General features: G+C 36.2%; 1 protein-coding gene across 2 annotated transcripts; it reads right to left on the bottom strand.

Annotated features, from left to right (window-relative positions):
• Positions 1-6525: 6525 nt before the first annotated feature.
• Positions 6526-14435, bottom strand: LOC142641143 (glucose-6-phosphate 1-dehydrogenase, chloroplastic). 2 transcript variants are annotated; one of them, XM_075815536.1, is made up of 10 exons: positions 13994-14435; positions 13121-13311; positions 12891-12985; positions 12498-12612; positions 11516-11721; positions 11289-11438; positions 8315-8435; positions 7862-8091; positions 7550-7750; positions 6526-7065 (listed from the first exon to the last, which is right to left on the bottom strand). In XM_075815536.1, exons 1-10 carry the CDS (start codon positions 14223-14225, stop codon positions 6813-6815), a joined length of 1794 nt encoding a protein of 597 aa, XP_075671651.1. In that variant the 5' UTR covers positions 14226-14435; the 3' UTR covers positions 6526-6812. The 2 variants fall into 2 exon arrangements, with proteins under 2 accessions (XP_075671651.1, XP_075671652.1); XM_075815537.1 differs by having other exon boundaries at positions 13121-13328; positions 13994-14116.
• Between the last annotated feature and the right edge of the window lie 253 nt (positions 14436-14688).

Below are 14688 nucleotides of genomic sequence, written 5' to 3'. Positions count from 1 at the left end.
GAGTAACTCCTTTCTGAGGAGTAGGGATGTCGGTAAGGATAGAAGCAGGCTCGCTAACCCTCTCAGTTTGGGCAGTCTCCTAAACAGGGTCAGGCTTGGGTGAAGGGATAGGGGTCTCGGCAGGAGCTCTCTATACAACAGCAAGAGCGGAGGCCATGGCCTCGGCCACTATGCCCGCCCCATCAAAGAAACCTTCCATAGGTGTGCCCATGGCAGCAAAGATCTCCTCAGTCTTAGGGTGATAAACAGAGAGGGGCTTGGGGTAGGCTTGAAAAAAAAAAAAAAAAAAAAAAAAAAAAAAAAGAGAGAGAGAGAGAGAGAGAAACGAGGCACATGGTGACACATGGCAACAAGAATGCATGCAAAAGGAAGGGATATACCTCTAACTCAGACTCATCAAGGAAGATGGGGTGGGTGGTAGAAGTATCCTCCTTACGCTTAGACTGCACACACAAAAAAAAAAAAAAAAAAAAAAAAAAAGGCAATAAGAGTGGAAATAAATAAGTATGCATGTGAGGTTGGCCGCAGCAAGGCCTCATGAATAAGAAAAAATGAAGAAGAAGAAGAGTTGGAGATAACATACTCTCCTCTCAGTGGTAGTAGACGAAAGAGGTGGGAACTCTCTTGGACTATATTGCCTATGGAGGGAAGGCTACTCTCATACGAAACAATATCGGAGCAAGTCTCAGAGGAATCATCACATTTTTTGGCAGACCAAGACACGGAACCTTTCTTTGCAGGCATGGGAAGGTTCACCACCTTCACTCTCTTCTCCCAACCCATAGGGTACTCACCAGCATACAAGGACCATCCATTTTCCTTTGCCTGCCACTCAAATATAGTAGACTAACTCTGCTATATTTGAGTGGGAAGAAGTAATTGAGGGTTGTCAGAAATAATTGCATGGAGACCATCAAGTGGAATGAGAGAAACCCACGGCTACCCAACAACTCCTGCTCAAACAAAGTCATCACGGCTTGCCAGTACCCATGCATGGTTGCAGTGCAAATACCCTTCCTTTGTGAACCTAGAATGGTGACTGCTGTAAAACGCTTGCTCCAAAACATAAAAGCACCATGTTGTAGGAATGGCTAGACAGAAGTAGCAGACTCCATGATAAAAGAAAAATCATCAGGAATTTCTTGATCTAGCCTAAACTACCTCCTCACTCTATTGGCGGAATAGTGCACAAACTGAACCCCCTAATCAGCAAGATAAGGTAGCCATCCAGCATTAGTGGCTGCCAAGTACATAATCCCTCTCCCATTAACAGCAGTCAACGGGGCGGTGGTCCCAGGAATATCAACAAAGGGACCCATAATTGAATCAGCACATGTATAACCAGAACCTAGACTTCTATATGCTCTCCAATAAAAACTAATTCCTTTATCAAAAAAAACTCCACAACAGGATGCCCAAACGGCTTCAACCCAACCCAATGGTAAGCCGACGGGAAATTAGACACGAAACGATCACAAAAATCAGTAATAACCTTTGAACATGAACGATACTTCTCCTTAGCAAAACAAACATACTTACACTTTGCCAAGTGCCTAGCACAACACTCCCATAGTAGATGCTGCAAGATAGTGCTGTGGGCGGAAGTGGTGACTATATGGCAGGAACCCGCCTGCTTCTCATTACTCCGCAAGATATCAAATTGCACATATAGATGACCTAGAAACATAGGGGCCAATGGTAGACTCACCCCGGTAGATATCTTTATGGACAATCGAAAATGAAGAGGTTTTACAACATAATAAGGTTGAGAGCCAAAAATGAACTTATAGAGCCAAAATGCAACAAAGGCCGCGTGGTGAACTACATCGGAAGCCTTGGAGAAAGCCTCAACCCAATGTGACAACTTCGCATTGCCACTCATTCCTTTCTTCAATTCAGCCTCCACGGCCTCCTCCTCGGGAGAGAGTTCCATAGCACTCGAGTCAACATCACCAAGAATGGGCAACAGTAGCTGGTTTGCCACATCTTCCAAAGTCACGGTGATCTCGCCATAGGAAAGACAGAAGTTATGGGTAGTGGTGCACCATCAGCGGACCAAATGGCAGAGATTGAACAAGTCCCCATAGTTAGAAAAGCAACGCGATGAGACAATGGCCTTCAACACATGCTGTAATGCCGCCATGAAACCCGTGTCGGACAACTCTCCGTCTACCCACTCTTTCCAACCTAAAGAAGTCCCGACCCAAATTCAAAGAGAACGGGCATGGGGAGTGAAGTACCTTGGCGTATGTCAAGATTAGGGATTGAAGAAGCCAAAGGGGTCCAAGACACCTCCGTGTCGCGACGGCAAATAGAGAGCCACATGCGACCCAGCGGTGGAGGCAAGTAATCGTCGAGCACCGTTGGAAAATGGGCATGGGTATCATAAGGGGTCAATGAGAGGAGCACACTCACTGTTGGGGTCGCGGCTCCCTTCTTCCTTCTCAAAACGTTCTAATTTGGAGAGAGGGGCGTCTTCGCCTTTGGTTTTTGTGGTAGGATCGTCAGTGACAATTTCCTTCCCCTTACGACGGGAAGAACTCTCGCATTTCGCTGACATCATGGTGGGATGTTTGATCAAAACAGATGGACAAGGGTATTTGAGAAAGAAGATGCAGTGAAGAAAAAGATCAATGAAAAGGAGTTTTGTGTCAGTAATGTGAAGGGAATAAGTTTAAGTACTGGTGAAATGAACGATGACGCGAAAGGATAAAATGGTTCACCCATCAAAAAAGGCATCGCATTAATGAAGCAGAAGTTGTGTTTCAAAATAATTGTTAAACTGGGAAATTTAAAGAGAACACTGTTCACAGCAAGAAAGAAAATGAAACGGGGCCCACTGTTCGAAAAAAACCCGCGAAAAAAAAAAAAAACTTTTCAAAGAGACAACACTTTTCACATATGAACCGCAATAGCACCTCATATGCTTAGGGGGCTGAATGTTAAGGCCCACTTTGGCAAGAAGTCCCAATAACAAGAAAAAAGCCCAACAATATGAAAGATAATAAGGAAGAAGAATTAGCAAAGTGAGAAGAAAACCATTAAGCCTGAATGGCAGGAATAATTGTCCATGGGCTTGTAAGATAGTAAAAAGCCCCAAAGAAAGCAAGCAGACCTGAGGGAGCCCAATGAAAGAAGTAGTAAACCCATGGGAACTGTGAGAAATGGCAAGCAAGCAAAAATGGGCCGAAGGAGCTCAAAGGAAAGAATTAGTAAATGGGGTTGGTAGAAAGGCCGATAAACCCTAAAAGTAAAAGGGATGGTAATTGGGCCAAGGAAGCCCAAAAGATTTAGCAAAAGCCCATGGGAATGAAGGATTGGAATGGGTCGAGGATGCCTAAAGGAATGAAGCTGGTCGAGGATGCCCAAAGGAATAAAGTAGGCCAAGGAAGCCTCAAAATAGTATGAGAACAAGTACAGCAGTAGTACTGGGCTACGGGAACTGAGTAAAAGGAAAGTGTACAACAGGACTAAAAGAGGCTCAGCAAGCACAAGTTAAATGATAACATGGTAGAAGTAATGGGGCGGCATGGCAAAAGCAATGGGGCAGCATGGCAGAAGTGTCAACCGACCCACGGAGGAGGCAAGGGCTGGATTAAAGAGGGAAAGGCCCATGCCCAAGAAAAACCCAGCCTAGGGAGGAAGCAAGATGTAAAGAACGAAGGCCCAGTGACTCATCCACGCCACAAGAGGTTGAGAATGAGTAGCAAAACATGTAGCAAAGACCAGACAAGCCCCCAGGCCAAGGAAATGCATGAACAGCAGACAAGCCACAGACTCAAATGGAAGTGGAGCACGCGCAAGGCTCAGGCACCACCCACTTATACCTATCCAAATCAGGAGCGGTGGATCATGGGTCAGAGGTAAGAAAGGGTATGGTCTGGCAGTGGAGGGAAGGGGGGAGTCTATTCTAGGGTTCCCGCTCAAGCTGTTTTGGGGGAAATGTCCTGCTATGATGGAATGCCACCCCAAAGAGGGAAAGATGAACTAGAATCACTAGGTGCATGCCATAGGAGTTAGGAAAAGAGAATGTCCAACCCTTATCTAGATGGGAATGCCACAGAGAGCAAGAAAACAAAGCAAAACTCTTTTGTTTGGGAATGGAACATGGCAGGGCCAGCACAGGGAAGTGGTGATGGCTGGGCAGCCGACAAACCAGTAGGTGGTTTGGGAAGGACACCCATACCAGGACAAAAGCAGTTGAGGGGTAAAATAGTAAAACCCATCACAACAAGCAGTATAAAAAGGCCTTAGCTATCCACTGTAAACAACGGGGGGAGGCAAGCACGAGAGATAAATAAGAGAAAAACAAGTAAGAAAAGGAGTGAAAGATAGGAAAGAAAATAGGTAACATAGAAATCATAAAGGAAAAACTGAGAGTAAGCTAAAGTGTGATAGTGGGCATGCACCAATAGGCTATTCCTTCTCTCCCTCTACTAGTCTGCTCTCTAGTGAAGATCAAAGAATTCGAGGATAAGCCACCTAGGTCCATTCTTTCAAAGTGAGAAATTTTCGTGGCTAGATTCCCCTTGTGAGATTGCCCACATTGAGGAGTGGTTCCCTTCTTAGACTTAAGACTCCTAGGAAAACAAGCACAGCAGACTTACCTTTTTCTTTTTTGATAAAGCATTAATACCACTTCCTTTTCTTTTATTGTCATTATTAACCTTTCTTTTGTCGTGTTCATATCATTGTGTTCTTTCTCTTTACCAAGAAAATGGTTTAATCCTCGCCTTTGACTAACAGCAAATGTATTCCTCTTATTTTATCATAATATATCCTCCTGCTATAACATTTTGTTGACAACACTTTCTGCCATGGGCACATGACCAAAATCCCAGTAAAGGGGTCCTTGCTTGTGCACAAGAAGACTTGAGGTGAGTTCCAGTCAAGTCAATCCTGACTCTCTTACCCTAGAACTATTGGGCCATAACGCAGCAGGAAATAGTCTAGCTTAAAAAGTATAGAAAGGCCTACCACACTTGGTATTAAGGGTTTGTACATGTATTAAAATAGGAGGGTTTTTTTTTTTTTTTTTTGTCAGGGTATAGTATCAAAGAATAGTTCATGATATACCCCTACTTCAAGAATTTATTTTTCAAGGAACCAGGGCAAACAACTGCACCCCTTTGACCCCCTTGGCTCGCCCATGTATGTGTGTCGATATATATATATATATATATATATATATATATATATATATATTTATATTTATATTTATGTGTGTGTGTGGACAACTTATATGCAGTATCTTAGGTGTTATTCCTTAAATTCGCTTCTTAAGTTTTTGTCATGTGGTCACTTAATTAAAAAATACATTTCCATCTTATAAGAAAAAAGTAACATGGCAAAATCTTAAGAATGGAACTTAAAGAACAGTACCTAAGTTGTGTACTTAAGTCTTGTCTTTTATATAATGTGTGTGTGTGGACAACTTATATGCAGTATCTTAGGTGTTATTCCTTAAATTCGCTTCTTAAGTTTTTGTCATGTGGTCACTTAATTAAAAAAATACATTTCCATCTTATAAGAAAAAAGTAACATGGCAAAATCTTAAGAATGGAACTTAAAGAACAATACCTAAGTTGTGTACTTAAGTCTTGTCTTTTATATATATATATATATATATTTGGTGTGTGATTGTTGATGGTGATCATCAATTTGGGTTAAAAATTGTTTTGAACGGCCTTATGCTAAATTGCTAATGCTATAGCAATTTAAACATGGTATGGCTAATGGTATAGCAATTTCACGTTTCTGACTTCCCCCTCTCACTTGTGTTTGTGGTTGGCTCAAAAATAAGGTGTTTACGAGAGAGGGATGTAAAAAAATCTGTTTCAAGCTATATAATTAGAAAAGCAGTGAGAACATTACATAACAAGCCTTGGCTAATCTTTTGGTTCATTATCACCCGCTAAGATCAATGGCAAGATTATCATGGAACGCATAAAATTACCTTTTTTTTTTGAAGCAATTCATGGCAACCTGTAACATAAAATTTTTGACCTAAACAAAGAGCATCAAAATGCGAAATGTAGGATGGAGTACGTTATTGGAATTTGGAAGCTAAACAGCCTATTGAGGTAAAATAGGCTATAAAGGCTTTGTTTTAATTCCCAGTAGTTTACTGCTAAAGCCCCCAAGGGCAATACTTTCTTTTGACACCAGAGACTTCAGATGGGGATAGTTAATTAATTAAGAAGGGTATCATTTAGGTTTTTGGCTTTGCCAGTTTCTGCCAACTGCCATGCAGTCCTTCCAAGACTTTACATGCATGTCCAACTAAACTTACAATGATGGGTTTCTGAAATAGTTTTCTCTAGACATTCCACCAAGTGTGCGTTATATTCCGCTTATTTGAATTTTTTTTTTTTAATTTTATTTTATAAAAAAGATATATTTTTTGGCAGTTTTTATTCTAAATATTAGTGTCCTACACCATTTAGAGCAAATGCTCATGACATGCAGTATACTCCACAATATAATTCAGTTAGACTTATTAATAGGCTAAGAACGAACATAAAATTGGTGAACCAAAGATCAACTGTCCATTTATTCATTGATCTGAGTTTACTCCATTTTCATCTGTCCTTTACATATTATTCAGTCAATTTACATTCACAATATCAAATGCTCTGCACTCATTCTATACTAACCTTTTGCTATGCAAGGTGACAAAAAAAATTGCATGCTAACACAGCATATCATGCACTTAAGAATAATAATAAAAACAAAACAAAACAAAACCTTGTATAAAAACAGGAGTCCAATGTAAGCATCCAACATAATCAGAGAGGAGAACTCTTTGCTACTCATGAATCGTCACCACTGAGATCTCCCCATCGAACATTGTGATTGGCGGCAAGATAATGTGCTCCAACTGGTCCTCTACTACCATATGGATAGAGCTCCGGAACTATCTTCTTCTCTTCAAGCTCATTTAACAATGGTGTGAATAGCGTCCAAGCAGCATCAAGCTCATCACTTCTAATGAACAACCTTCGCTCCCCTTCTATTGCATCTAAAAGCAGCCGCTCATATGCATCTGGTATTTCTGTGGGATACCTGCACAATGGAACCAGAGTCTTAAAACAATGCCTGCACAGGAACTGCAAAGTCCATAGTGCAACATAGATGCTTTAATGTGGTTGCACTATTTTTTACCCATATATCCTGTATCATTTACTCCTAACTTTAACCATTACTAATCAATTTTTTATTTTTTTTTGGCTATATAACTGTTACTTGTCATTCATGATTTGTGGTTTATAATTTTATAAAATATTGCTCACAGCAAGAATTCCATGTCTAAGAACAGATCTAGAGATGAGGACTTAATTCAAAGAATGAGCAAAATCACATTAAAGCATCTACTCAAGATAATAAATGTCTTTGAATGTCTAGAAGGCACCAAGGTTATCAAAGTCGAAACCATAGTTATTAAGGCAGAAGAAATTGTATTTTTGATATCATCCACATATCACTTACACTACGTTAAGAAATTAAGAGAACCGACACAGTCAAAAAAATGTATTTATGATTCTCATACCTTGCACGGTAAAGCAAATTTAAGTCACTGCGATCTAATCTCATTCCAAGACCAGGAACTTTGTTGTTGATCTTCAAATAAATGGCTTCATCAGGTTGCACACGAAGCACAAGCTCATTTGTAGCCTTGTCTAAGTCAGTTCCAAACTTTCGCTTGTACAAGTTACCAGGTACATGTCTGAACTGAACTCGAATTTCTGCTCTGGCGTACCATTGCAACAACATTTTCAGATCATTAATAATTACATCCCAACAACATACAGGGGATGCTTAAGGAGAAGATTCTCTCTAATTAAGAAGAAATCCTACATACCGCTTAGTATGGAGAGCCTTGCCAGCTTTCATCAGGAAAGGAACCCCATCCCATCTGGCATTATTAATAAAGAGAGCTGCAGCTGCAAAGGTTGCAGTAAGACTGTCTTTTGGCACTGTGGGGTCATCTGTATAAGCAGGATATGATTTCCCACCCTTGCTGTGGCCCTTATATTGACCAACAACTACATCTTCAAGCTGCAGTGGTCTCATTGACCTTAGGACCTTAACCTGAATCAAGGCCATTTGCAACTCATCATTACGTTACAATATCCTCATAAATGAAACCAATCTTTCATAAGACCTTTCTGAAAAAAAAATTCTAAATTCAGTCAACAGTTTTTTTAACTGAATTTTAGCTAGGTTTTCAAAAAGCAAGTGGTAAATTATCAGATAAATAATTATCACTGCAATCTTGCTAGTAAAGACAGTAAAAAAGAAAGCATAATAATACCTTTTCATTCCTGATATCCTCGGCATCTAAGCTGACAGGAGTCTCCATCGCAAAAAGAGCTAGTATTTGCAGAAGATGATTTTGCATTATATCTCGTATGATTCCATAGTTATCAAAATATCTGGGAACATGAACAAAAACAAGCAGGTGATCATTGTTTGTGAAAGGATAAGTAATTTCATTATATGTATTGTTAGAAGTATGTGTTTAAATAATTAAATTTACCATATTCCAATAGCTTAAACTTTTGGAACAATTGGTGATTTAATAGGTATTATCAGGAAGTGGTAGAGGGAGGGGGTCTTGACTTTTCCATTCCCTCTCTCATTATATTCTTAAATTAGAAGTTTTTTTGGCCTCCCTTGGATGTTTAATAAAATCCTGTGTCATTACTTGTGTCATGTGACTTACCAATTTAGACATAGAACTACTAAATTCTAATAGTATAGCTACAAACTCTTACTCGTTCATATGCATTTCACATATTTTCAAGAAACTCTAGTCTCACATTTGTTTGTATTTGTATTTTTTCTTTTAAAGTAGGAAATAATAGTATAGAAGGGTGCATCAAATCGCTGAAAGGTCTTTAGTGATTCTCTAATTGGCAATCTGAAGATAGAATTCAATAGAACGTGATTTCTCAATACTGATTACTATTTATATAACGTTTAACTATAGAATTTTTCACATCATCATACAACCCTAGCTCCCCTTGAAAATGGATTTCTTTTGACTTGGTCTGTTATTAGGAAACACTAGTCACAACCCCGCGATGCGGGAGAATATCTAATTATTTTAAAATAAAATGTAATATATAATTTATTTTTTAAAATATTCATAAAATTATATATTAGGACTAACATAGCGTTTTCTCATAAGAGAATTTCATTTTAAATTATTAACTAAGAAATTTTTTTTTATATAACTATTTAAGAAACCAACAAAGGGCAAGGGTTTTTTTTTTTTTTTTTTAAGTAATGAATTTTGTGTTCCTTATAGATAAATAAATAAATTATATATTTATTTTATTTTATTTTATATTAAGATTATTTTCATCGATTCATATTATGAGCGAATTTGTTAGTGATAGAATATAGTGTGGATTAAAATTTTCCAATTATGACATTTAGAAAAGAATGAGAAAAACAGCTTTTTCCCACCATTAATAAATTTCAACTTGTAGCATCATATTTTAATGTTATCTTTAATTTCAAACCAATCTATCTCTTTTGAAGTATACAAAGTATAATCATGATCTCTCTTGTTGAATACATTACTTATCTCAATACATCCATAAAAATACATCGAATCAAAACATACCTATATGAAAATGCTTTGCAAACAAACAAAATGTCTCATCAATCATCATTTTGCAAAATGTCATATCAACCATCGCTTAACAATGATTAAAGTTTAGACTATGTATCTAAGAGTTAGGCCTTTTTGAATATACATTACTGTCAGTTTTTTTAAGACATTTTTGCCCTCTCCCCATGTATGTGTTAAAAATACTTAGTATTCTAAAAAAAAAAAACAATGATTAATTTGGTCGATTAGGAAAATAATTTTTTATTGATAATCTATTAAGATTATTTTCTCTACAGAAAATTTATCCACTCAAAAAGATTATAGAATAAACAAATATTAGCAAAATCTCATAATTAAGTTTCTATGTGCATCATTATAATAATTAATAATAATAACAACAAAATTAATAATGAAAATAAAATTGCGAAAGCTAAAATATGTCACTCATTCAATTATTTCCATTTGTTTAACCTTTGTTTTATCTAAATAAGTGGCACTATAGAGTATTTCTAACACAATTAATAAGAGTACTTTTTCTACAAAAACTACACTTTTGTTCACCCAAAATGATTTAAAAATAAACAAAACTTAGTAAAGTCTTATAGTTTAACATCTAATTGAATCACTAAAAAAAAAGGATTTTTTTTTTTTTTTAGTGGAAATTGGAATACCAAAATACCTATATATGCATAAAAGTCGATACATATTTGCCAAAAAAAGAAACAAATGTGAAGTGACAATTAAATCAAAAATAACAAAAAGAACTATTAGGGGGAAAAAGTGGTTGAAAAAAAAAAAAGCATCAAAAGAGACAAAATTGGAGGGAGAGAGAGAGAATTTACCTTTTTTGATGTGAACAACTTGGAAGGAATAAGGGAGAGAAGTGGAAATGAAGTAAAAGAAATTTATAAGAAAATCAAGTTGGAAGAGAAAGACTGAAAGCAAATGAAAGGTTCAAAAAAGTGAAACCATAGAAATTATGAAGATGAAAGGTTGGAAGAGTGGAAGTAGATGAAAGGTTCAAAAAAGTGAAATTGTAGAATTTATGAAGATATAAAGGAGAAAATTTAAAAATTTATAAAGGAAATCAAATTAAAAATTTGAGAAGCCAATGATCAGAGATGATGAGAAATTGAACTAAGAGGACAATGGTTGAAAAAGATGAAAGATTAAACAAAGTAAAAATTGCAAAACTTAAAAAATAAATAAATAAAAAAGGCTGCTAATGACATGGCACAAAAAGAGCTTTTGTAAAATTTATTTTAAAGCTTCCATTATTATATAATAGTATAGATAGATATGTATAGACATTGTTTTTTATTTTAGATTCTTCATTGATTTTATTGCTTAGTTATAACATCTAAATTAAAGTAAATGAATGTGTAAAGGCAAAGTTATATATAAAGTTAAAACCGCTCAAGATGAATGTCTAAAGTCAATCTAAATATATATATATATATATATATATATATATATATATATATATTTTTCAAAAAAATATTTATATATTTAATATTGTCAACGAAATTTAGGAATAAAAATTAAATAAGAAAAAGAATGATTATGTAGTCAATGACAGGGTGGATGAGGTGGCACAATATAAGTATAGCAACAATAAATGCTACATTTTAGTTTTTAGATATATATAGATACATATGAAACTCACCCCCCTCGACCTTCAGTGCCAAAATCTTCAGAAAATATCAGTTGCACATTGCGGATGTAGTTCCGGGACCAAAGAGGCTCAAAAACAAGATTTGAGAATCGAAGCACTGATAGATTCTCAACAAGCTCCTTCCCCAAGTAATGGTCAATCCTGAAAATTATCTAAAAGATCAAGATTTTCTCGCTAGCTCTGTGCATTTAATAAAAAACTAACAAATAAAGATGAACCTGAATATTTGATCTTCAGTAAGGTACTGCTTCAAGCATCTTGTTAGTTCACCAGATGACTTCGAGTCACGACCAAATGGCTTTTCAACAATGACCCTCATCCACCCATTTGCTGAAGAAGCTCTAAGGCTAGCACATCTCACGACATCAACAAATATGTTTGGAGGTACAGACAAGTAAAACAACCTATTTGACAGTTTTCCAGCCTGAAAAGAGCATTACTAGAGAATTAAAGCGTAAGCTTCAGTACCAAGCCATGTATTACTTCAAAGTTTGATTCCATGTCAATGAAAATCTACCACATTTGTGCAACATAAAAATTTAGCTAGCCACACTTATCCCAGTTGGACCTCCATAAAAGATCTGTCATAGAAATCAAGACTTCTGCAACAACATCTATGTAGTTAGAAAGAGCTTCTCTAACCTTTTCAATGTAACTTCATTTGAATATCAGTGCCTTCTGTGAGGCATGTTCTTTCTTGGATCAGAGTTACAAGAATAGTCAAGGAATAGCAGAACCAATGGAAAGAATCAAGGAGGTGGACTATAGTGTACCCAAATAAAGATCTTGTTTCTACTAAGTTTTATATATTTATTATTGGCTCACTGGGTGTCCAAAGCTTTTTGAGATCTGACTAATCCTTGGGCATGTGCAGTCACCTTGTCTCAAGCATACCAGGTAATTACTAAGATTACTCCCAAGGGATGGCCCCAATTAGCTCCAAGGAGTTGGTTGGATGTTTGTGGGGTGAGTCAAAACTCAGGACCTTGTGGTGAGAATCTTGAGACCAAGGAACCATTAGACCTATCGCTTGGGGTTCTGCTAAGTTTTAATTACCATACAATATAATTGGGCTCCTGTCTCTCCCAGGTAGTAAACAGGAATAGGATAGCAAATTACATCAACTGCTAAAAATGAAGCTCTATCCATCACAATTACAACATTCTATACTTAATAATACAGTAAAGACAAAATAATTACCTCTTTTTCTTTCATCTTTTTATTTAATTCTACAAAATGCTCCTCAGAATTATACTGCCCTGAATGGTAAAAGCATCTTTTCAAGAACTGATCCATTTTGTCTTCACAATTTTCCCTGTAAGTTGTTGCCACATATCAATATATACAATACAAAAAAAAGAAATGCTATCTCCACAACATTTTCACAACAAATCCTAAGTGGCAAGTTGTTTATTGGTTGTTATGGGTGGGTAAAAAGGTAATTTAAGTTGTGGATTCAAATTAGAACCAATAACAACTTACCACCTATGATTTGTTGTGAAAGTATTGTGAAAATGTTATGGACGTAGCACTTTTCATACAAAAAACAGAAGTATGTTTTTGCATGTGAATGATGGTTGAGCAATATAATACCTCTTATCAATTCTGCAGGTTAGAGTTCTGCTAATCATGTTCCTTAGCTCCTCATCAGTCATTTTAGTCCGAGCATATCCAAACACTACAAAATTCTGTATAAATACGAGTAAATAATAAAGATATGAAGTTAGAATTGGTTAACCATTGCTGAATTTTCACCATCTGAAATTCCAAAACTACTGATAATGTTACAAAACATTAATTTATAAAGCAATGAAGAATGGAACCTTGGGCAGAAAATCTTCATAATAAAGAGCAAAAAGTGCTGGAAATATCTTCTTTTTGGCAAGGTCTCCTGAAGCTCCAACGACAGTTATGCTGAGAGTAGATTCTGAATTTTCAGATTCAGGCAAGGGAAGAGATCCCTCTTTCCTTCGACTCTCCACATGTTTTTTGGGCAGAGGAGTTCCAGCTGAACCTACTCCAAAATCCATTCTAAGATTGAACATTAAGAAACTAAACAAAGAAAAAGAGTGGTATAGAACAGATTACAGACGCAGTAATCAAACGGCAACATAAAGAAGAGGTGGGTTGAAAAACCAAATATGCCTAATCCTCCAAACCATTTAACTTTGTGATCACGTGCAGCAATTGTTACTGTTAGATAACTTTAATCATGTCGATAAACAGTTCTTTTGGACACTTACCAATATCTATGGAAAAAAAAAAAAAAAAATTAGCTAACTTTACAAGTTCAATCATTTCTCGCAAAACCGTAACCACTATACCTACATATAGCAAATAATTAGTAATCGAAAAAGAATTCCCATTATCATGTCATGTGAATTTAAAGTTTTCTATATATCCTAAGGTTGAAGACAGCATTCAATACAAGCATGCTTATTTATGGGTGACAGAGTACACATAAAAGCAACTAAAAGAAGTTCCTCAAAAAAAAAAAAAAAAAAAAAAAAAAAGAGGCAACTAAAAGAAAATTCTAAATTAACTGACACTCTGAAACCAATTCAACAACCATAAATAAGAGAAGCCCTTCCGGATTATGCGCACACATGTCTTTCACATAGAATAGAAGAAGAACAATACTAGGAAGTGGGAAACACAAAACTGAGAATCACACATAGAAAAGAACAAGAACTCACCATCTTGCAAAGAAACAGTATTTAGTGGATGCCCATTTGAGGATTTGAGGTGAAAGTGTGTTTTGGAATGAATTCTGAGACGGGTCTGAGAGTGAGAGACCCATGTGAAGGAATGAGGTTTTCTTGGCACAATGACGAATCTACTGGACAGATGATGCGTGTCATTGTTGAATGAAGAAGAGGCTGTGAAGGTCGTTGAAGAACAAGAATTCAAATGTGTAGGTGTAGCCATGTAATTGGAAAACGAAGCTTCAGAGTTCAGGCTTTAGCAGTGAAAGTGATGAGTGATGTCCACGAAAGAACGAATGTACCTTTCTACTTTCTACTTTCTACTTTCTACAAATATGAAATATCTATTATCTGGTCTGGTCTGGTGAACAAAATAGTATATTAGATAATGGATTTTCATCAATATATATATATATTGGATAATAGATAATAGATATCTGGCGGCCTCAGCCTATCTACTACTCACCAATATATAATTGCCCTTTCGGTTGTTGAAAAGGCCAATCAATCCATTCCTAGTCATCTTCTCACCCAAAAATTAAAAAAAAAAAAAATAAATAAGAATAATAATAATAAAAACCACTCCTACTAGTCAAATTTTCTTCTTTTTTTTTTATTTTTTTTCTTTTTATTATTATTTTTTTTGATAAGAAAACCGCATTTCATACAACAAAATAGTCATATTA

The sequence above is a fragment of the Castanea sativa genome, chromosome 6, assembly GCF_040712315.1.
Source record: "Castanea sativa cultivar Marrone di Chiusa Pesio chromosome 6, ASM4071231v1".
Classification (NCBI taxonomy): domain Eukaryota; kingdom Viridiplantae; phylum Streptophyta; class Magnoliopsida; order Fagales; family Fagaceae; genus Castanea; species Castanea sativa.
The sequence above is the reverse complement of the archived record's forward strand: the minus strand, read 5'-3'. Positions and strand labels throughout refer to the sequence as shown.